General features: G+C 37.1%; 2 protein-coding genes across 4 annotated transcripts in view; both read left to right on the top strand.

Annotated features, from left to right (window-relative positions):
* The window catches only part of RIOK2 (RIO kinase 2), a 293,756-nt gene that overhangs the window by 218,043 nt on the left and 52,780 nt on the right, over positions 1-22,933 (top strand). The gene's annotated exons all lie outside the window — the stretch shown is intronic.
* Positions 1-22,933, top strand: part of SLC12A2 (solute carrier family 12 member 2) — a 60,315-nt gene that overhangs the window by 34,087 nt on the left and 3,295 nt on the right. Inside the window, exons 11-26 of one of the 3 annotated variants that reach the window (XM_064643305.1) lie at positions 2,615-2,722; positions 3,326-3,449; positions 4,632-4,733; positions 5,952-6,107; positions 7,088-7,187; positions 9,862-9,973; positions 12,349-12,489; positions 12,694-12,800; positions 14,492-14,571; positions 15,874-16,011; positions 16,684-16,731; positions 18,078-18,200; positions 18,359-18,470; positions 18,945-19,031; positions 20,969-21,104; positions 22,446-22,513. In XM_064643305.1, coding sequence (XP_064499375.1) covers positions 2,615-2,722; positions 3,326-3,449; positions 4,632-4,733; positions 5,952-6,107; positions 7,088-7,187; positions 9,862-9,973; positions 12,349-12,489; positions 12,694-12,800; positions 14,492-14,571; positions 15,874-16,011; positions 16,684-16,731; positions 18,078-18,200; positions 18,359-18,470; positions 18,945-19,031; positions 20,969-21,104; positions 22,446-22,513 — 1,742 coding nt within the window. Of the gene's footprint in view, positions 1-2,614; positions 2,723-3,325; positions 3,450-4,631; positions 4,734-5,951; positions 6,108-7,087; positions 7,188-9,861; positions 9,974-12,348; positions 12,490-12,693; positions 12,801-14,491; positions 14,572-15,870; positions 16,012-16,683; positions 16,732-18,077; positions 18,201-18,358; positions 18,471-18,944; positions 19,032-20,968; positions 21,105-22,445; positions 22,514-22,933 lie in introns of all 3 variants that reach the window. The other 2 variants (XM_064643304.1, XM_064643306.1) reach the window with 2 other exon arrangements.

Genomic DNA, 22,933 nt, shown 5'->3' with positions numbered 1-22,933 from the left:
GTAACTTCTTTCTGTTACTTTAAATAACTTGAGAACAAATTCTTCAGAAACTGAAATTAATCCCTCAGGTGAGCTAAGAGTGTTGTATTTGTCTTACAACTTGTAAACATACAGGTTCTGAGGCTGAAAGTGCCAGTTTGTGTGCACAGCCTGATGACTTTTTATCGCTTCAGTACACTCTGTACTGCTTTAAGTTCTTCTGGCAAAGAACTGATCTGAAGTTCCTGCTCAGGCAGCTCAGGTTTTGAGTGTGTTTGGACAGCAAATGCATGGCTTGTGGAAATCTTAGATGAGAAACTTAAAATGAGGACAGTTGCTCAGATTGGCTTAGTCAAACGTGCATTAAAAGATCATCTTTAGTTGCTGCTGTAGTCAGTGCCAGTGAATTACAGTCCTCCTGACAGGTTTCACACATTTCTCTGATCAGTGTCAGTGGTTATTCTGTGCACAGGCTGTCACCTGGCAGAAGAGTAATTGGGCTCTATAGTCTCACCCTAAGACTTCTGTAGAAGTTGTTATAGCTTTGGGTAACTTAAATGCAGAATCTGGTCAACTTTGGATGAAAGTTGAAAGTAGGTAGCATGAAACACCATTGTTTTGATACAGCATTTTTTTTCTGCTCCACAGTGGCTGGACCAAAGAACTAAAACTGTAGTCAAAATATGGTATTTCATTATCCCAAACATTTGGAATTTAAGAAACTGCCTAAACTGCAAATGCCAAGCAAACATAATGAGGCCCTTATCAGCAGGAACTGTATATCTGTGTTACCACACCACTGGTTACAGGGCCATTCTGCCCTTCCAATTCTGCATGTTCTTTCAGGGATGAAAATTTCGGTTCTGTAGCCAACTGCAGTGTGTGCACTACTTGGTTTGTGATCATGAGATCTGGATTATAGGGTCTGTGCTGGAGGTGGGAGGGAGGGATGTTTAACACCATGGCATACTGGTTCTGCTGGAACTGGTTTCCCTTGTATTCCTCCAAAAGCTTCTTCCTAAAGTCTCCTACATTAGTAACCTAAGGCATAACTTGCTAGCTTTTAAAATGCCAAATGTTATTTGCATGCATATTGCTCAGATATCTCTCAATTTTATATATTTTATTTCTGTGAAAGCGTGTAATACTCAAAAGTACATAGTGTAAATAATTGGAGGCATTGGACAGAGCCTGGAAAGAGAATGTAAAATATGAGTAGATGGGAAGAAGTTGATGCAAGTGTAGTAAAGTGATGGAGATTCGTACATAAATTCTGTCTGTAACCAGGGAAGACTGACTGTCATCCTTGCAGGGAAGAAAACTTTTGTGCTGCTTCTATAAAAGTTATTCTCTGCTTGTTTATTATGTTGCTGTAGCAAAAGTTTCTTTCTAAAATAACAGCAAAACATTAACACCCTTAAGCTTTCTTCTATAATATAGTGTAGGATTATTAGAAATTGGCATTTAGAACTGTAACTTTTTCTGTTGCTCATAAAACTAGCTTAAACCCAGGCATAGGAGGCATAACTTAATAAATGTGTTGTTAGTTTTGTTCATCTATGATTAAAGCCCTGGCATACCTTTTTTTATAAACTATAAATAGGCTTCAGGAAATTCTGTCCTTTTATTACAGTACTGTGACAGTAACTTCACTGTCATCTATTGCAACCTGCAATTATTTAATTTCTCTTTTTAGGCAAGGCATGCCTTGTATTGACCAATGAAAGCTGATATAGTGTAGAGTTCCAGTTGCCTGTTGGAGAGGCCCAGCAGTCTTTGTGAGCTTGGTCTGGGGAAAACCACTAAATTTCATCATGAAGTTGGCCCTAGGAATGTGAACAAAACTTCATCAGTCACCTATATATTGTGTCTGAGAACATGTCCTGCCTAGTAAGATTGCTTTATACAGCTAGATTCTACAACTTCAGGTGACAGTAACTTTAAAATGGGACACTTCTGCATGATCTTTCTTGCCTTCCATCAGTTGCTTTCTTGCTAATCTAGCTGAGTTTGCCAGGATGAAAGGCAAGTAAGTAGTGCAAATAATGCAGAACTAGAGTTTGGTCGGTTGACTAAAAGCATGGTATGAAATTCTTAAGCATTGGCTGTCTTAAAGCAACTTAGGCTTTTGTTTTATAAAGAGAAGTGCTCTATTAAGCCCTGATTATATTTTTAAATACATAGTTTTGTATCTTAATTGTGCAGATTTTCACTACAAGCCCGTCCTCCTCAGCAGGGCAACTCTCAGTGAATTCTTCTCCTCGTCTGTACTTGTGTCTGGGTCAGTGATAGGCTAGGCAAAATATGAAACAAATTCCAATATATTTGTCTTCCATTACCATTTTTTATACCTCTTATGAGCCCATGAAGACTTGTGGCATTGATTATTTGATCTGAGGATTACATGGTTTGACGATATATTGTGTGAAAAGCCACCTTCTCTTGTTCTAAAAATAGGGTCCATTTATATCCCCTGATTTGTCTCTAGTTCATTCGTTTATATGAATGCATGATATTCAAACAGCTTTTAAGTGGCGAGTACATAGTATTTTTTTTCTGTTTGTGTAGTTAATGATGTCATCCATTTGTGTGGAATACTTTTTCACATTCTTTAAAAAAATTATTTTTCTTTCAGGTAATGAGCATGGTATCAGGATTTGCACCATTGATTTCTGCAGGTATTTTTTCAGCCACCCTGTCTTCTGCTTTGGCATCTCTTGTGAGTGCACCTAAGATCTTCCAGGTAAGTAGGGGAACAGAACCATAATATTTTAAAGAATAATTAATTTTGAGTCATGATTCTTGGAAGGGGACTCCTGACATACTGCCATCATGATTCATACCAGTTGAAATCAGTAGATTGTGTTAATATTAACCTTTTGTTTAGAATGGGAGAACAGTATGTTACTGTTTGATGTTTCTGTGTTATTTTGCTTTACCTTCTTTTAACTACTTAGTCTCCTCCTTTGTCTTAAAATTTGTCTTTAATTGGTTTAAAAAAAAAATCAGTAGGAGTGAGTTGTAGAAAGGATTTTGTTGCACAATAGAAACACAAGTACTAGTGTATGTATTGGGCAACTTTCTGCTTTCTGAGAAAACAGTCCCTAAAGAAAGAATAGTCAGTTAGTTACAGGAGAGCAGAGCTGCTATTCGTATAAATAGACATTACTGAAGGATATGTTGGAAATGCAAAATGTCAAGATGGAACAACAATTAAAAATAGAATTAGTACATGATGGTTATAAACCTTTGTTCAGGAAGGTAATTTGCAACGGAAGATGGCATTAGTAGGGAAATATTTTGAACAAAATGCATACTGACTTGTGATTTTATTTTTTTTTCTTAGGCTTTGTGCAAAGACAGCATTTACCCAGGATTTCAGATGTTTGCTAAAGGCTACGGGAAGAACAATGAACCACTGAGAGGATATATTTTAACATTTTTAATTGCTCTTGGATTCATACTAATTGGTTAGTTGGAAATTGTAATAAATCTCAGGACCGTTTTGTCCTTTAGAACGCATTCAAGTCCAAGTCTAAATTGTGACTTCATGACAGGGATCTAATGCAAAGCTTAATTTTGAGCTAGCATTCTAAATCTGTTTATTTGGAGGATTAATTTTTACTGTCTTTTAGATATAACTCTGTCTAGAACTGCAGTAAATTTTAACTGTAGGAATACTGCACCTTTCTTAATAACTGCAGATATCTGTCTTCAGTTACTATCAGTCAATAAAAATACAGCTTTTGCTTGAGTAGAGAGATGTTGCATCTTGTAAATATGAAAGTTTATTTCAGATTTTTAATAATTATAAAAGCTTCTGTAAAGGACAAAGTTGCCTGAGCAGTATTTTTTAAAAATTGGTTTTATATTAAGTTACAGATAATAGAGATGAGTGCTGATGCTGCTGTTTCTAAAGATAAAGATTAGTTTAGGTAGAATTACATGTGTTCTATGTAGATGGCAAACTAGTTGTGCTGTGTCCACCCATGAGTTCTGTGCCAGTGCTTTTGAACTTCTTTGCCCAGTTTGTTCTTTCCTCCAAGTCTGCTTAAGGCAGAGGTATACCCATGAGGTTCCTACTGACCATGTTGACAGAAGCTTAATTGCAACAAGTAGAAACTTGTAGGTTAGCATGGCACATTCTGTATTTTGGGGGTTTTTTGATGGTGAGAGTACACATATAAATGTTTCGTACCATGCTGCCTCGAGGAAAGGAGGGCATCAGGTTCTTTCCTCTCACTAAAAAGGATTTAGGCATCACTGTTGTAATGATGTTGGTGTGTAATAATGCTCTGTACTGGTACCATTGATACAACTTTCAGTTTAAAATGCAGGCAGATGAACATGTTTATCATATTGCTCACATTAACTTTGTCAGCTCTTGCTATTCACTGTAGTTAAGTCTGAAAGTTAGAAGTGTCTTGTTCTTTGCTGTTTGAGAATTGACCTGGAGATGTACTGCAGATGTATTAGTGCTCTATCTATTTCTGCTGGAATTCTTCAGAACCGAGTTTATTGGTGCACTAAGCTGCATCTCCTGAGAGTATATTACAGAGTATAACATGGTTTGTAGCAGAATTTTTACTTTATAGTCTACAAAGCCATTGGATGATTTCTTGTAACAGCCTGCTTTGTTTTTCATTTTGCAGCTGAACTGAATGTCATTGCTCCAATTATTTCTAATTTCTTCTTGGCCTCATATGCCTTGATTAACTTCTCTGTATTCCATGCTTCTCTTGCAAAATCTCCAGGTAGGAACTACATTTTGGGAGTGGGAGTTTAGCCTGCAATTCCTTTATGCATAAATGCAGTTTTAAAAGTATTAATATAAATTAAGGTTTACTTTAATTACTGAAAACATACTTGATTCTCATGGCACATTTGAATTAAAAGAGTAATATCTTGTGTACCTGGGTCTTCTGAAATTTTGAGAACTGAGTGATCCAGTAGAGCTTGGGAGCTACTAATTTTGTCATCTTCACTGAGGGAACACAAGATAATTCAGAGTCTATTCAGAAACTCCTCAAGAAAGCTTTCTTACTTATTCAGTATTTGGTATTGGCAAACCACCCTTTTGTTGTCTTTGCATTTCTCTTAATATATTCCATCTTCCAGTCCAGAAGAAACAGGAATTGCGGGTGGTATTGCCACATTTTTGTAGTCTGTATTGTGGGAGGTTAGTTAATTTATAGGAATAAGCCAAAACCCAGTACTAGCAGAACAGATGTATATCATACCTAGTCCACATGCATTTGTACTGAAATAACACCCTTAAAAACTTAAGTTACTGAACTGAAAGATAGTTGGAGAATTTTTTTTCCAGAGTTTACACAACACTTCTGTGTTTAATACACTTGTTAATCTTGGATGTGTTTGTGGGGGTGTACATGTGCACGTGTATTTACTTGATTTGGGATAAACTTGTGGCAAATAAGGCTGTAAAACGGTGACAGTCCAGTACTTTGACATACTCAAGTTCTACTTGGATATATCTGTCCTTTTCACGTGGTGAAAATTTATGACCATATGAGAATAGTAAAAATGCACAACTAAAAACAGTTAGTAGTATATAGGAGACTGAGTCATGAGCCGATGATTCATGTTATACTGCCTTTTACTGCAAAAATCAGTTGTCAGACAAGCCATTGTAAAAGGTTTCTGTGGCCTGATTTAATAGACATACTAGCACAAGCATCTTTGAACTTTCCTTTTGAGCTATGCTTTTAGAGGGCAAAATTAGGAGCATTTACATATCTGTCTAAGAAAGATGCAAATTCATTTGAAAGGTGTTGGATAATTGAAAGCATAAATGTGCCAATCTGTATTTTGTACATCACTGAAAACGACACATTCACATGAAATGTGATGCAGAACACTAGGGAAGGGAAAAACAGACAGTGATTCCTTCTCTTGGAGTAGTGCTAAAATTAATTTTCCCCTTCTTTTCCTCCAAATCATATTTTTACTAGGTTGGCGCCCTGCTTTCAAATACTACAATATGTGGATTTCTCTTGTTGGAGCTATTCTGTGCTGCATTGTAATGTTTGTCATTAATTGGTGGGCAGCACTTCTAACATATGTAATAGTCCTTGGGCTTTACATTTATGTCACTTACAAGAAACCAGGTATGTATAGGGACTTCTTTTGGTTGTGGGGAGTGGGAAAGAGGGTTGCAGAAGGGAAAAAGTGGTGGCCTTTGTGAGGAGAAGACACCCAACAATTTCTTTCTGTTTGGGCAACTAGTTCAAATTTCTGTTTCAGGCTTTTTAGTTATAAAGGAATGTAATTATGCCTGTGTAATCAGTGCTGTTTCCCCTCCTCCGAAATTATGAAGATGCGTGCCTTTCACTTAGATATATGTATCTGAATAAAAATTTGAGGAAAAGGCTGATTAGAAAGAGCTCAGGTTGCAGCAAAAAAGGCACTAGGAAAGAATGTGATATCTTGATGGGAAGTGAGAGAGGATGCTTCTCTACCGTTCTTAATTGAAAAGGAATTTGAGTGGTGGATGCTTTTTCTGTAAACCATTCCTAGTGCTATGAGCGATTTATTAGTGCTTCTAAGAGCTCTGTATGTCGTAAATGCAAGATGGAGCAAAACTGAGCCAAAAGGTGTTTCTGAAGTTGGAAATGAGGAAAACTCTACATCTGGGTGTATGAATATCTATGAAGTACTTGGATGAAAAGGGTTAGACTCGATGATCCTTGTGGGATATTCTTTGACTCTGTGATAATTCATTGTAGCCATCAGAAGATGTGTATTGGAACAAAAAGAGAGGATAGTGGGATCTTTCTTTTCCTCATAAAAATAATAATCTAAAAGGATTTGCTTAATCTAGCAGTTTTTCACTGCAAATATCTTGACTATGTAGGAAATGCTTTGAAATAAAATAGGGGTTTTGTTGTGATATAAGAAAACACAGCGTTTTTACTGAAGTTATCTTTAATAGAGTTGCCTGTTTAGCTGTAGGGTTTGTGTATACATTGTGTAGAATGTATAGAGGTATAGCTTGAATTTCTTGTTTTCAGTTGGTATGCAACATTCATGTTGTGATTATGTAGTTTTATGTATAAATAATATATTGGAACTTCAAATTTTTCAACAGATGTGAACTGGGGATCCTCTACACAAGCCTTGACTTACTTGAATGCACTTCAGCATTCTATCCGGCTCTCAGGAGTGGAAGATCATGTGAAGAATTTCAGGTAACTTTAGTTAATATTAAAAATAGGAAATTCAGTGTTCAGTAGAGCACTGTCACAATGTTTGCTGTTGTGGCTTCCATTAAATGCACTGTTACACCCTATCCTGCTCGGCAGGTTGTTTGATTCACTCTGGGCCATGCACGGGAGAAACAACAAAATCCTCAGGAGGTTCAATAACAAACTTTCACTTGCAAACTTTAGAATATTAAGGTAGAAAAAGGTACTTGGCAGATTTAAAAAAACATCCAGACAAAGTAAAGCACTTCACAGACTGTAACTTAGCAAGCTTAAACTTAGCCAACTTTAATTTACCTGGACACAAGAAGGCACTTTCTAAGGCATTGACTGGAATTTTTAGGCTGGTTTACAATATATTTTGAGCAGTCAGGAGAAAGAAAGGATAAAAGTAGAAAGATATCACCACTCATGGATCAAGTGACAAGTGTCATTGTTGCAATTTTGATGTCTGATGGTCACAGTCTTGGTCTGTCAGGGCTGGGGAAAGCCCACAAGGCACAAAGTTCATTGGGTTAATGACTGTTTAGGTTCAGGTGGGAACACCCAGATACTTCTGCTGAGCCGGGAGTTCAGCACTGTTGCAACACTGTGGATCATGTGCAGTCCCCTGGTGGAAAGCCCCAGAAATGAGTCTGGAGGCTCTTTGTGAGTCTTTGATGGTTTAGGACACCTTCTAAAATGGCAGCTGCCTCTCACATCAGCATGTTTTAGCCAGTTTTGCCCTATCAGAAGGGATGAACACCATAAGGCCTAGGTTTGAATGTCTCAGTATCTCCTTGCAGGGGAATTTTTACACCTGAGCCAGTTGTGTAAGGGAGGACATTGCCACGATAAAAAGCACTGTCCCATCTCACAGGATCTGTTTCTTATTGAACTCTTTCCTGGTCTGGCTCAAAACCCAGCTTGTTGCCAAACAAAAGTTGGTTTGTCATGGTCATCCTCTCCTTCACTGCGCCTGAGCTGTTACTTTGGACATCCTCAGCAAAGCATCTACTGCTTTTGCAAATGGCCAGTTGTCTGAGCCATTAACCATTAACATTTAGTCTGTCGTGTACATGTTCACCTCCTGTGATTTATATCAGCTTTGAATTTCTTCACTGTGGACATCCCCTGAACATTCTTGTGTGAGCATTTTGTTTGTGGTTAGAGTTTGCACTTCAGAAGCAAGGCTGTGGACGATGCCTACATACTGTTATATGCCTTGTGGTCTGCATCATGAACTGTGATTTGTGTTCCTCTTTGAGTTGGATGATATGCTCCAAAGTGCTAACAAGCATTCACTTCACTTGGGATGAATCTGATGTAACCTTAAATCCTGAAGATATGTATCTGGATGTTGTACTCAACACCATCTGTTTCGCTTCAGAAATCTCTCATTGCAGTTCAGTAATGGCAAACAGGCTGGATGGGTGTTCTTCACGAAGCTGAGGAACAGAACTGATTTGTTGTCTATCAGCATGGCTCCCCAGGAAAGGTCCTACTCAAAGAGGCAGTTTTCTGTCCTATTAGTAATTATGCCACTTATCTGGGATAAGCTGTTGTAAAAGAAAGATGCTTCAAATAAATATAACAAAAAGTATTGATTTAAACTAATCCATCCAAATAAGTGGAATTATAGATTGAGACGGATCATTTTCCCTTGAACACAACTTTTCCATCTGGTCTTGTCCAGTCCCCGACTCAGCTGACTCACCATAGGTCCAATTGCAAAGTTAGATCAAACTCTGATGTTACACCAGGTTGCTCAGGGCCGTATCCAGTCAAGTGTTGTGTATTTCCAAAGCTGGATATTCTGTGGACCTGTCATTACCTCCTACATGCTGCCTTTGCCCAGCACAGGATTTATAATCTTGGCAATTAGTCTAGCAAATCTCTATCTTTGCATTCTTAGGGCAGAATTTAATAAGAAATTAGTTGAGGGAGAGATTCTTAATACAGGTGACATTCTCTGAGGTTATGAAGAACGTGGCAGGAACACAAGGTTTAGTGGTGGATTTAGTAGTGTTAAGTTTATGGTTGGACTCAATAATCTTAAGGGTCTTTTCCAGCCTAAATAACTCTGATTCTGTTCTATGATTCTATCATCAAAAATGAACTGGAGCTGCTACAGAGGTTGAGACAGATTACTTTAGGTGATTCTTATGATATGAAAAATTTTCACTTGAAATGAATTCTGAAGTCTGGACACATCATCTTTTAAAATTGATGAGAAAGTAGTCTTTAATAACTTACTTGCAGTAGTTTGGTTCTGCCTTCTGAATGATAGTAATTTTAAAAAGAGCATACAATTCCAATTTTTTTGTTGGACACAGAAGAATCTAAGCTAGAAAATGCAAAGGGATGGAACTTAAAATGAGGGAGGAAATTCATCCCTCTGACGTAGTCTTGTCTAAAATCTGTTCTTGAACTTTTTAAATGCATAAATTTTTAGATTTAATGGGAATACTAAATTTTTATCCAATTAGTCATAGATCCACTGACAGTTCTGGAACAATTGATCTTTACTCAATTTAACCTAGTCTTGTAATAGTAGATAATTTTCAGTGATGATTATGTTGTTATGGCTAATATTTAGAAGAAACATTTGTGTTTATAAAAACGCCCCAGAACTCCATATTAATTCCCATTTTTCCCCCCCATCTCTTCATAATTCTAGACCTCAGTGCTTAATTATGACAGGAGCTCCAAATGCACGTCCAGCTTTGCTTCACCTTGTCCACGCTTTCACCAAGAATGTGGGCTTGATGATCTGTGGCCATGTGCATATGGTAAGTGTATTCTGTCTTTACTTCAAAATTACCTTGTTGAGTTTTTTTTTTCTGTCTAGTTTGGGGTTTGTTTTTGGTTTTTTTTAACCTGTTTGCTTTTTGTTTCTCTTTTTTGTTTAAATGTAGGGGGTTTGGTTTTTTTCCCAAAGTTAGTACTTTAGATCATTTGACATCTAAATGCTGAAGAACCTTTCTAGGAATAAAGTTAATACTGCATTACAGCCTGGGCCTCTTTCTGTTTCTGCATCACAGACTCTCGTATACTGTCTCATGCTTTGAATCTGCAGTACAGAGCTAAATTTCCTCTCAATGTGACTATTTCGGAGAGACTGATTACTATGTAGAGCTCTTACAAAGCCTGAGAGAAAATAAACCTTCTTGAGCAGGGAAGTCAGTAGCAGTTTAGCTAGTAGTTAAAAATTGCTCTTAACCTCCCAAGTAGGTTTTTTATTTCTTCAATTATCAGGTTCATTTCATTGGCAGCTGCAACAGTAATGTGAACAGGTATTTCCTGTTTCCTTTCTGTCCAGCCCCTACTATTTCACTAAGTATCTCTGGTTTTTTTAATCAGAATGTGAAATGTGGGTGTTTTTGCGCTGGGGTGTGTTGAGAGGGTGGTTCTGCAAGGACATAATTTTAACAGATCTTACTACCTGAAGTGTCTTTTATGGCATACTTATAGGGTGGTTTCATGGTGGTGAGAAGGAAGCAAACTTCAAGTAATTACTCCTCAGAATCATGCTCAGTTGTGTTAGCTGAGGGTGGCTGTCACACTGTGATCTTTACCAGAACTTAAGCTAGCTACAGAGAGGCCATGGCATCTCTGATAAACATTAGCATGTTGGGATTGTGTAGTTTAGTTTCATATCTTCAGGCCAGACTTTGTCACATCACTGAGAACATTTAGGCAAGTGTAAATATAATTGACATATGTCACCTGAGCACAAGAAAGACATGGATCTGTTAGAAGGAGTCTAAAGGAGGGCCATGAAGATGTTCAGAGAACTGGGCCAGCTCTCCTACAAAGACAGGCTGAGAGAACTGGGGTTGTGCAGCTGGAGAAGAGAAGCTCTGGGAAGACCTTTGAGCACCGTCCAGTACCAAAAGGGGGCTTATAAAAAGGAGGGAGAGGGACATTTTGTACAGGCAGGTGGGTGTCAGGACAAGGGGCAATGTTTTTTGAAAGGGCAGGTTTAGATTATATGTTAGGAAGAAATTATTTATTCAGAGCATGGTGAGGCCCTGGCAGAGGTTGCCCAGAGAAGCTTGTGGCTGCCCCATCCCTGGGAGTATCCAGGGCCAGGTTGGAAGGGGCTTGGAACAACCTGGGATAGTGAAAGGCGTCTCTGCCCATGGCGGGGGTTGGCAGGTCACTTCTAACTATAACCATTCTATGATTCTGTAACTTTAAATACTCTACAACAGGTTTGAATATACTATGCATACTAAATATAACTTGCTTCTGATCTGATGAACAGATAAGAGCAAACTGAGTTAATGCAATCCACAGTACATACATATTTTGTCTTCAGAAACTTCCAGTTTCTGTCTATACAAACTTTATATTTCAATGAGTGTGAAAGGACAGAAACTGAGTAATAGATATTCCATCATAGATGGAATATCCTCCTTGAAAAAAATAGGGCTGTACTGAAAAGAATAAGGTGGTGTCATCCTTGTAGGAAGGCAATTCTGATTAGATATTATTTGGGAGAAGTATCCTATGTGTATTTAAAATGGCTTTCCTGCAGGAAGGGTGACCCTACCTCATTCTTCACTAACTCTGAATATTTGGTCAGAGTCTGTGTCCTTTTGCAAAAACTGGGCTGCTGTGTTCTTGGTTATACCTTGTCCTGTATTCTGCATTTTGATGTCTAGGAGGAACACAAAAGATTCATCCTGATGGAAGTAATAATAAAGGAAGTATTTAAAGAGGAAGTGACTTTGGCTGCAAGATAAAACTGCAAAAGTGACACTGCTGTGACAGAGGCTTTCTGATTAGGATTGGTACACATGGAGGCACACTTGTACAGCTTGAAACAGATACTCCCAGATATGCTTTGGAGGACAAGCTTGTGCCACCCTCTGGGGAAAAGTGTTGTGCTCTGCAGGGACAAGTTTGTTAAAGCTTGAGCAACCCTCTTCCTAAAGATGATAACATTTTTCAGCCTTTGCTGCTGATAATGCCCCGTATTTTGTGGGTTTTGGGTGTTTTTGGTAGGGTGCAAGCTTTTTTTGAGGTCCTCTGAGTCTGACTTGTATTGTAGCAGTGAAATTTAAAAAAAAAAAGGTGGGGTGGGGGGGCTTTTTTACTCCCACTACTTATATTCCTAATTGTTGTTCACTCTTCTCTTATTATTTCCTTATTTTGAAAGGGTCCTCGGAGGCAAGCCATGAAGGAATTGACGACTGATTTGGCTAGGTATCAGCGATGGCTAATTAAAAACAAGATGAAAGCTTTCTATGCACCAGTGCATGCAGAGGACTTAAGGGATGGAGGACAATATTTAATGCAGGTACATCTCTTTCAATTTTTGTTTTAAAGTGGTGAAGATACACATCAAAATTGGAAGTGGCTTTATTCTTTGAAATATGTTCCGTTTGCAATATTATCTGATAGCTTTGATGAAAAGTACTTTGTTTTTTGCTTAAGAGAATAGTAGAACCTTTAGTTGTTTCAATAACATATTATTTTATAATATACTTTTTGTTCCTCTTAGGCTGCTGGTCTGGGTAGAATGAGACCTAACACCCTTGTTGTTGGATTTAAGAAAAACTGGAGGCAAGGTGATATGAGAGAGGTTGAAACCTATATCAACTTATTCCAGTAAGTAGAAAATGTGAAGCTGTAGGTCCTGTGTTCCATTTTGGTATGTTTAGTAGTAAGTCAAGATCTTAGTTGCACAGAGTCTTCTACAGGTATAGATTTTCCATATGACTGATTCGGCAGTCTTCAATACCTTGTTTTTTTCCTGATGTGGAAACTAATAAGTCTTTAGTAGATTACAAAACACAGCACTGACCCCTAAGATAATATAGTAGCCATAAAGGAGATAAGAAAGGAAATCCCAGTGTAATTTGACAGCACTGAAAAGCAGACCAGTTGTGGCTGAAAAATACAAATAACTTGTGCTACACAAACACTTAAGGAAAACTCCATATTTCACTTACACAGAGATTTTTTTGTTGAGCACAAGTGCCACTTAACCCTCTTCATTTGTGCTTTATATTTCTTGTTTACTGCGCTTCTAAAAGAAAGAGAGGATGGGGGTTTACAGGCAGAAATTAGAAAAGGGGGAAAAAAGTCACACCCAGGTCCTTAAGAGAAAAGCAGGGGCACCAAATGAAGTGAAAAATAAGGAAACACATCAGTTAGTTCTTAGTTTTTCTTTTTTTTCGTATTTTGTTTCGGGATGGCTTTTGCTGGAAGATCTCTCAACTCCTGTGGTTCTCAACCACAAGTCATGTGATTCTCCACATCCCTAAAGAAAACTCAGGAGGTAATAACTGTAGGTTAAGCATATTGCTGGAAAATTAAAAATTTCTGAAGCACAGAATAGAAACACATCTGATCTGTATAAATCTAGCACATTGAACAATTAAATTAAAATGTTCACTAATGCACAAAACGCTTTCCTCCTAAATCAACTCCAATTCTTCTTGCACTTACTATAGAATATATTGATACTTCAAACATTTCTAATCGAGTCTTAGTGCTTCCTAAAAGAAGTGTTTATTGAGTGAAATCTTGAGAAATTTCTGTCTGTGGAAAGGATATGGGAGGGAGTTCTCTGATTTATGGTTGTTTGTAATTAATGAGGTATTTATATGTAAAGGATGATTAGTGGCTAATGCAAACTATGATATTGTTAAGCTCATGTTTTTCATATCTTGTATCTTGGAGGGGAGGAAATTGTTACTAACTTTACTACAGTTTTACTTACCAATTTATTCAGGCTCTCTGGTTGTTTTTACAATAATGAAGTTTTCCCTCTGTTTTTGAATGGAGTGAGTTCCTACCTCATCAGATGTAATGGAACTAGGAGCACTATAGCTTACCTATAGATAATTTGATTCTAAATTAGAACATCATAAGTGTTTTTAGTACTCCAAATGTTTTGAAAAGATATCAGAATGTTTTAGTTCTCAGTTCAAGATCTACACAAAGTAAATCTCTTTGTTGATTGAGGGAGATAAAAATACAATTTTCGTAGTGTATCTTATCTGTGCAGAACTTGACTGACCTGTTCATGTTGCTTTTGTGTAATCACTTTTTACGTAGATGGGAGAAGAGGGAATAGGTATCCTCTTTAGACATCGCTTTTCAGGATTTGCTGTTCAGTTTACTGATACAGTTAATGTTTTGGAATCAAAACTGAAATTGTTATGCAAATTTATTATTTGGGACTTCCAATGGCAGTGTTTAATCACTGGAATTTATTCAAGGAGGGTGCATAAGGTAGGTCCTTTGGAAAGGAAAAAGCTGTAAAATAATTTGGTTTTGTCCCTTTTGTTTAGTGATGCCTTTGATGTTCAGTATGGTGTGGTTGTCATTCGCCTGCAGGAGGGCCTGGACATTTCTCATCTTCAGGGCCAAGGTAAGACTTATTTTTTTCTATCTGGTGAATAGCTGTTCTAATATCCTTTTAATATTGCTTTCTAAAAATACTAAAGGAAAAATTATTAAAAAAATAAAACACCACCCTTCTTATGGAATAAAATTCACTGAAATTAGCAAGTCAGAACTGTAAAATAAGAATAACTCAGCAACAGATCTTGGTTTTTTGTGTTTCAGCTTTCTGTATTTGTAAGCTGTATGAAGTTGTTTCCCAAAGATTTACTATTTTACTGGAACAAATTAAAGACAAGTTGGTGTCAAGTATCTGGGACTCAAGCCTAGAAATTGTGAAAATCACAACAAATGATGCAAGAATATCATGAGTCTGTGGGATGCCAACCCCTACACACACTAGTTTAGAGCTTTTGAGTAGTCTGTCTCAAATTTGGAAAGGTCTTCTGTTTTCCTCGTAGAAGGCGTGGTTGTGCTTTGTGGGTAGTGTTCTTAAGATGAATGGTATCATTTTAATTCAGCATCAAGCACAATAGTGAAAGAAGCCTGTGAGCTTTGGTGACAACTGTCTGCTGAGTTGATAATGTGTAATTTGTTTGTAGCTTGCTCCATACAGAGCTGCTGCAGTGAGGAGGAATCCTTGTGACACAAATTAGGTAGGAGGGGCACCCTCCTGGAAGAGAGGGGAGGGTTGCTCCTTCACTGGAAACATGTGAATGTCTTAGAATTTGGAGAGAGAGAGCCTGTCACTGCATGCAGGAGGGCAGAGGAGTATGAAAGATGACAAGTTGTGAAAACAACACTGCTGAGAAAACTGGGAGTGTAACACAGAGGTGTCAGAAGAATCTTAGTGCCCACTGAGGACTGTGAGTTTGCTTTAACTCTGACAGCTGCCAAGTAAGCTCCACAGAAGCCAAATTTGGAAAAAAAGATTTGGCTGTGAGACATACTTGGTCTGTGCCTTGTCTAAGGCTTACCTTCCTTTTGGAGTTGGAGTGGAAATGGAAAACACTTCACCAGCCAATTTTTTTTCCTCCTAATTGTGCTTCCATAGCGTTAACTAGCTCTGCTTTATTATGTGTAGCTTGTGGGAGTGCATTCAATAACCACAATGTGGGGAAGTAGCAAAGAATTACAGCTCTGCTCAAAGGAGGAGCCTCCTTGTACTCTGACTTTTGTGCTGGTTTTTCCCCCCCTCTTTGCCAAAGCATAGCAGTTCCTGTAGAGTTTAATTAATTGTGAACCAGCACACTGTAGTCACGTACCTCTGTTGATACCATTTGAAACAATTAAGTGGTTTATAGTGTGTTTCTCTGCTTTTTCAAAGAAGAGTTACTGTCATCCCAAGAAAAATCTCCGTGCACCAAGGATGTCATAGTAAAAGTGGATTATAGTAAGAAGTCTGAGACAGACACTTCTATAGCTCTTGCTCCATCATCTAGTGAAAGAACTCCCACTCCACGTAAAGGTAACTTGCTAGTTAGTAGTGAAACTTGAGTTCTCACTCTTTCTCTCTCTCTCTCTCTCATTCCCTCTTCAGTTCCTCTCTCCCTTCACCAAGGGGTTATTTATGGGATCTCTGTATCTGTGAAGCAGAAGTCTGTCATGCTTTTCTAGATGTTGATGTCTAATCATTTAAGTGATTAGGTTTAGAGCTTACCTATATGTGAAATAAATCTTTTGATTCTAGTCCCCTAAATAAAACAGGTGGTAGACAATTACCTACAATGGGATTTTCTTTGTTATTGAGTTTGACAGGCATTAAAAAGGGCTTGAGAATTGTGCCCCACATGTGATTGGAAGGCTGCTAAATATCTGAAGGCTTTTTCATCCTGGACTAAAATATTCTGTGCATGTTAGCAGACACAGATCATCCAAGATACTTTGACAATAACCAACTTTCCTCTTCTCTTATAAAGCAAAAGCCTAATAGTTAAGTGAGCAATGGGATTAGAGTGCTTTTTAAAGTACAAATGAATCTCAGGATTTGGTAGACTGCATTGTGTGCTTTCCTTTGTGTGAAAATCCACTTCATTCTACATCTTATTTTCTAATTTTTTTATATATACACTTGTATTGTTTTCATTAATATCACAAAGGAAATTAACATTTTTATTTTATATCTTTAAAAACCTTCCAGAGGAGGACGAGGATGGAAAGACTTCAGCACAACCACTGTTAAAAAAAGGCAGGCATTTTCCACCTTTTTGTGTTAAATCATTCTTTCACATTGTTAATTTCAGTTTTCCTTTTGTATTTCTTTCTACACCTTAGTACCGGAGAGGAAAATATCAACCATGCAATGTTAATTTGTTACTTCATATCTGCTTTAAAATGGGCTTCATCTTTAGGGATTAGAATATGAAAAAAAAAAAGCAGCATTATGGAAATTCCCAGAACAAGTTACTACTAAGAAAGGATTGTGCATAAATGTTGGAATTTTAAAAAAAAACAAACAACCCTTTTGTTTTTAAGTAATATTTGAAATGTGTTCAGGAGCTTTCTGAGTGAGGTGAACATGTGAAATAACCTGAAGTAGTTGTTCAAATCATAGCAATTTGAGAGACGAACTAAGCAATTTTTACTTCTTGGTTTATTTCAGACTTCTTCTGAGTTACATCAGGTATTTTTGCCTTAACTACAACTGATCTCACTGTTTGATATTTTCTTCATGATTTCAGCAGCTAGAAGCTTTTGTGTTTTAATAATGGAAAGTGAGATTACATCTTGAAGCACAAGATGGCAGTTTGGAAGAAGTCCAGTATGCAGTAAAGTAGTATTTAATGTGAATCAGTCACAGATGTGCTCTAAATTTAAAAATTCCTAATAAAATAAGGACAGAGACAAAGTCAAACTCCTGGCTCTTGTTCAGTCTGAGATTCTAATTAAGAGAAAGAGGTTAGGGTTTTTTCCTATACTGAAAAACAAAATTACCTGTATTGTTCTAATTGAAAATGCCATCATTGTTTTCTTCTCAGCAAATCAAATAATTTTGTTATGCAGAACAGTCTGTATTGTGCTTTAGAGTCTTGTACTTTCAAAAAGGTATTTGTAGAAGACAGGATTCCAATGGGCATAAGTAGCTTTTATTTTCACCACATGCTTAAGGAAAATCAGATTTAAGGAAAAGAAGTGCTTAGGATGTGGTATTTACTTGTAAAATTAGTTATCTACCTATTTTAGGGAAGTTTCATTATTTACAACAGTTAAAAACAGTGCATAGCCTAATGCTCTGAAGCAAGGTCAGTTAAATTGTCCAGGCAAATGTCAATATAAAGATCTCACACATCCCTTATTTGTCAGATGCCTGCTAAACTACTTCATCTGCTGAAATTGTGAGTTAGACTCCCTAAATACAGATAGCTCAGTTTATATCCAGTCAATGAAAATCTGGAATTGGGAGGTGGGGGTGGGGGGAACAGTTTTTATTCAGAATTATAGGTACCACAAAATATTAAGAAGTTATATTTGATGAATTTCAAGGTGATTAAGCAAAACAGTTCAAAAACAGGGTTTTATCATAATTTTTTCCAGATTCAAAGAGCTCATCTTCTCCTTTAAATATGACTGACCAAAGACTTCTTGATGCCAGTTCTCAATTTCAGAAGAAACAAGGCAAAAGCAATATTGATGTCTGGTGGCTCTTTGATGATGGAGGTAATGTACTTTATAGTTTAAAAAACTGGATTAAAAAATCATTGAAGTGATTTTGCATTAATTGTCAATAGATACTTTTCAGTCAGTTCATATAAAATCTGTACTGTTTAACAAGATGCTGTTTTCTCAATCAGTCTCAAATTCTGATCTAAACACAGGTTTGACACTGTTGATTCCATATCTTATCACAACCAAGAAGAAGTGGAAAGACTGTAAGATCAGAGTGTTCATTGGTGGGAAAATAAACAGGATTGATCATGACAGAAGAGCGTAAGTTTCCCTTAAAAATTCAGGTGCATGTTACTTGAATGTTACATGCATTCAAGAGCATGTTATTCGTTGGATTACTATCTCTTCCTTAGTAGCTTTATTTCAGTTGTTCTTTGGTTGAGGTGTTATCATATTCTATTCCCTTGATCCAGAAAAGGTTTCGTTTCCCCCAGGTGGTTTTGGGTGAGATACCTCAAACTAAGTTTTCTGCAGTATTGTCTGATGCTAACATCTTCTTTTTCAATTATTTTCTGAGTTTGTCTTATTTAAAACCATAAAACTGTTTTGAGTTTTTTCCAAAAGCATGGTGTTGATTTATAATCATATGTCAGTTCTGTTGATTCCCCCTCCTTACATTTGCCTTTTTTTTGTTTCATTTCTTAGACCAATGTTTTTATTACCAAACATCTACTGTTTACCCTGTGAAATAATTAAAAATATGATAATATATAAAGGCTTGTTTTTCTGATACAGGATGGCTACTTTGCTGAGCAAGTTTCGGATAGACTTCTCAGATATTATGGTTCTTGGGGATATTAATACTAAGCCAAAGAAAGAAAAGTAAGTCTCGAAAAACCACATTGTGTTTGTTATTTGAATTTATGATGTGTTTCATTAATTTAGAACACGTCATTCTTTTCTACATAGCATTTATGGCACAGCTAATTCCTGTGACATTCATCATTTGACAGAAATGGAGGAAATTAATTAATAACGTCCAAGAATATAGAAATCAGGATTTTTTTAGATCTGTGGGCCTTTGACTGTAATACTGAACTGAGACAAATACAGAGAAAAAAATCCATGATGTCTGGAGCAATCTTGTTTATAAAGAGAAATGCTCACAAAAACTGAAATGGTCTGAATCTTATTTGGAATCCTAGTTTAATGCAACAAAGCTCGGTCTCGAAATATAGCCTTATCTGGGTTTTTTTGTTTGGCTGGTTTTTGTTTGTTTCGGGTTTGGTTTTTTTGGGGGTTGGTTTGGTTTTGGGGTTTTTTTTGTTTGTTTTTCCTTTTTTTTTAATTGCTTGGACTTTTAATTTACACAGGAATGATCATAGATCTGATACTTCTCCATTACAAGTTCAAAAAATATTAGTTGTAGATGACTTTCAGTAAAAATTTGTAACAGAATGTGTACAATTTAAAAAACTATCCTCCTTCCCTTTCAGTTCTTCTTGAGTATGCTGAAGTTGTAAAAATGTCTTTTACATGGATATGCACGTATCTGAAAGACTTGACATGCCATGCAAATTGGGAAGGGTTGTTTTACAAGTCAGGCAAATGCTAAATACTAATACACATTCTTTTATACCCTGCTTTTTAATCACCTTTTCTTCATTATATAGAATACATCAAGCAACTAAAACATTATAGTACTTATGGCACACTGGTGTCTTTGCTCCCAGGATTCTGCCACTGTGAAAGATGTAAACTTTGAGGTAGCGCCCGTTTGTGCATCAGACTTGAGGTGGTAGAATTACATGGAAATAGTTCTATTTTATATAAGTGATCTGAGTTATTTCTTCTGAGAGCATTTTTTTCTTCTTTGTGTGAATACATTCCCCATAATATATCCAAAACCTTTCTGAGATACCATTTGGCACTAATAGAAGCTGAAAACCAAGTGCCAGGAAGATTTATTTTTAACAGTTGCTGTGATGTTTAGTATAAAATTGTTAATAATTCTCCTTTTTGTCCAGCCCAAATGTACCAGATCAGATTTGTTTTCTTCCTTTTGATTAAGGTGAAGTCATTGTGTCAACTACAGTAAAAAATACCAAGGATAGATAAAAAATTGTATTAGTAGTAATGTGGGCATTTCCTGGAGGAAATGCGAGTAGAAAAGTAGGGTAATGTGAGTTGTTCTTGCTACTAGGTATTTAACGCCTCTTTGATCTTCAGAAGGTTTTCTAGTGAATTCAGAATGTTCTTACTCTAACAAGTGCAACAGGAAGACTAAATAAGGTGTCTGGTTTTTTGCATTTGAATGTGACTCTTGGGCTGTACTGGAAAGACTAAAAAGAAGAAAAATAAAAATACCAAAGCCAAAATTGTAATGGCAGTAGCATGAGACTTGATAGCTGGGTTTTTTTGAGTGTGACGTGTAAATTCCCCCTCTTTCAAATTTAGTTCGGAAGAAGCTGCTGTTAGTTACTGGCTGTTTTCTAAGGGTAGTACTCTTCAGCTTTCAAAACTAGAGTGAAACTCTAGGAAAAGTTGAGGTGGGGGTTGTTTGTTTTTTGAACTGGGTAGAACTTTAATTGGGTAATGAACAGTGAAAGCTCCTACAGCTGCCACAGATTGTTTGCTGAATTATAGTGTCTTTGTAATGCAAACAGCTGATCTGATGTTCTAACTGCACCAGGCAGGGAAAAAAAACTTAAGTTCGCTTTATTTTTATATAGTAATATTAGTTTCTGACACCACGAAAGTAATTGCTGACATACAGACTCACATCAGTTTTAATATGTCTGTTCACTTAATCCTTCAAGCATTGCAGCTTTTGAGGAAATGATAGAGCCCTTCCGACTTCATGAGGATGATAAAGAGCAAGAAGTTGCAGATAAAATGAAGGAGGATGAACCATGGAGGATAACAGATAATGAACTTGAGCTTTACAAAACAAAGGTACTGTTTTCTTTAGAGCGTTATCTTAGATACCCTTTTTTCTCCTACTGTATTTGTGGGGGGTTCTCTGGTGGTCTAGTGGTTAGGATGCGGCACTCTCACTGCCGCGGCCCGGGTTCGATTCCTGGTCAGGGAACTCCTCCGGGCAGATGGAGCTCGTCAGCCCTGTAAGGCCATCCATCTAAGAGAAGGTCACTCTAAACAAACCTACATCCTGAGGACCTCGCTGCCACCGTCCAAGCTTGCTCGGCCCCGGCAGATGAACCTCAGGATTAAAGGGTGGGCTCAGTTCAGCGCACACGGTGTCTCACCTAAAAAATCCACTGCGCAGGCTCGAAGGGTAAAGACCTTTCCCAAATCTTCGTTCGCGAAGACTGGCCATGATGATGATGATGATGATTTGTGGGACTGATATTGATGAGTTCATTCTTGTTACTCTCTCTTGTAGCTGTTTTTATGTGTGGCTGATGAAAGCAACATCTAAAACCATTTAGATGGGTTCACAAAAGAAAAAAGAAGCTTTGCACTTGAGTATGAGCTGGGGCCAAACTTTTCCTACAGTATTTCAGCAGTTAGTTTAGAATAATATCGTTTGTATTCAGGCATTTGCTTCCTTTTTTTTTTTTTCCCTTTTGACCAAACTAATGTTTTTTGCTTGGCTATTTTTGAAAAACCCCACCAGAAACCAAAACCAAGCAACACAGCACATCTAATTGTGATGTAAAGGAGCAGTTAAAGGTTTGATATCTTTTTCCAAGCTATTGTGCACTACAGAGACATCAGAAGTGCTTCTTCTCAAGTGCTTCTATGGGGGAGAACAATAAATGTCATCTATAATAGGATGCAGATACAGACACATAGCTAAAGAAAGATTATGTAAAGTTGCGTTGATCTGAAGCTCTTCAGGATGGTCCTGAGTTTATTCCGCCCTTATCTTTTTTCCTGTTTGGATTTTTACAACTTCTGTGAGGATGTGCAGGAGGGGGGTTGGAACTAGAGGATCTTTTTAAGGTCATTTCCAATGCAAACCATTCTATGATCCTGTGATAAGGGACTTTCACTTCCAGGAGCTATGGAGGATGGTGGTATTGTAAGAGGAACTATCTTAAACTTATCTGTTACAGTACTTGACTTATTTGCACACTTTACTGCTTTCTTTTCTCCCAGCCTTGCAACCTTTTTCTTTCTTTTTTTTTGGAAAGGGGAAAAGTTCCCACACTGAGGTGAAAATATATGCTTTTTATAAATTACTTATACCAATTGATCATAATTGTTTTTCATTTTTCTTGAATAAAGTTTTTAAATAAAATATCTTCCTAACAAGTTTCATTTTATTTACAGACTTACCGACAGATTAGGCTAAATGAGTTGCTGAAAGAACATTCAAGTACAGCTAACATAATTGTCATGTAAGTAAGTTACTTCAGTTTGTGTCAATATGGAATTGTAATTTGAAATATACAAAGATGTAAATAGAGATCAGGAACTACCCTGTGCCTTGTCACTGAAGTGTAGAAATACTCAAGGAGATTTCAATGCTGACTGTATTTATTTATTAGAAGCATGGAACTGCTATGCTAATGAAAAAATTTCCTGTGGAGTTATGTGCTTTTGATGTGCTGTTTTAGTTGATCACTTCCACATTTGCAGTGCAGTTCAGGATTCGCACATGCCTCCTGAATGCCACCTGTTCCCTTTTTTTCCAGTTCTTTCAGTCTGTTTTTCTAGGAGATCTCTCATGATGAAGTTGGATAATTATCCTGGTCACAGATTTGCATAGAATTGCTTTTGGTGTAAACGAACAGGATCTGGATTGTAGGTTTCTTACT

This window comes from Pseudopipra pipra, chromosome Z (genome assembly GCF_036250125.1).
Source record: "Pseudopipra pipra isolate bDixPip1 chromosome Z, bDixPip1.hap1, whole genome shotgun sequence".
Lineage (NCBI taxonomy): Eukaryota > Metazoa > Chordata > Aves > Passeriformes > Pipridae > Pseudopipra > Pseudopipra pipra.
The sequence above is the reverse complement of the archived record's forward strand: the minus strand, read 5'-3'. Positions and strand labels throughout refer to the sequence as shown.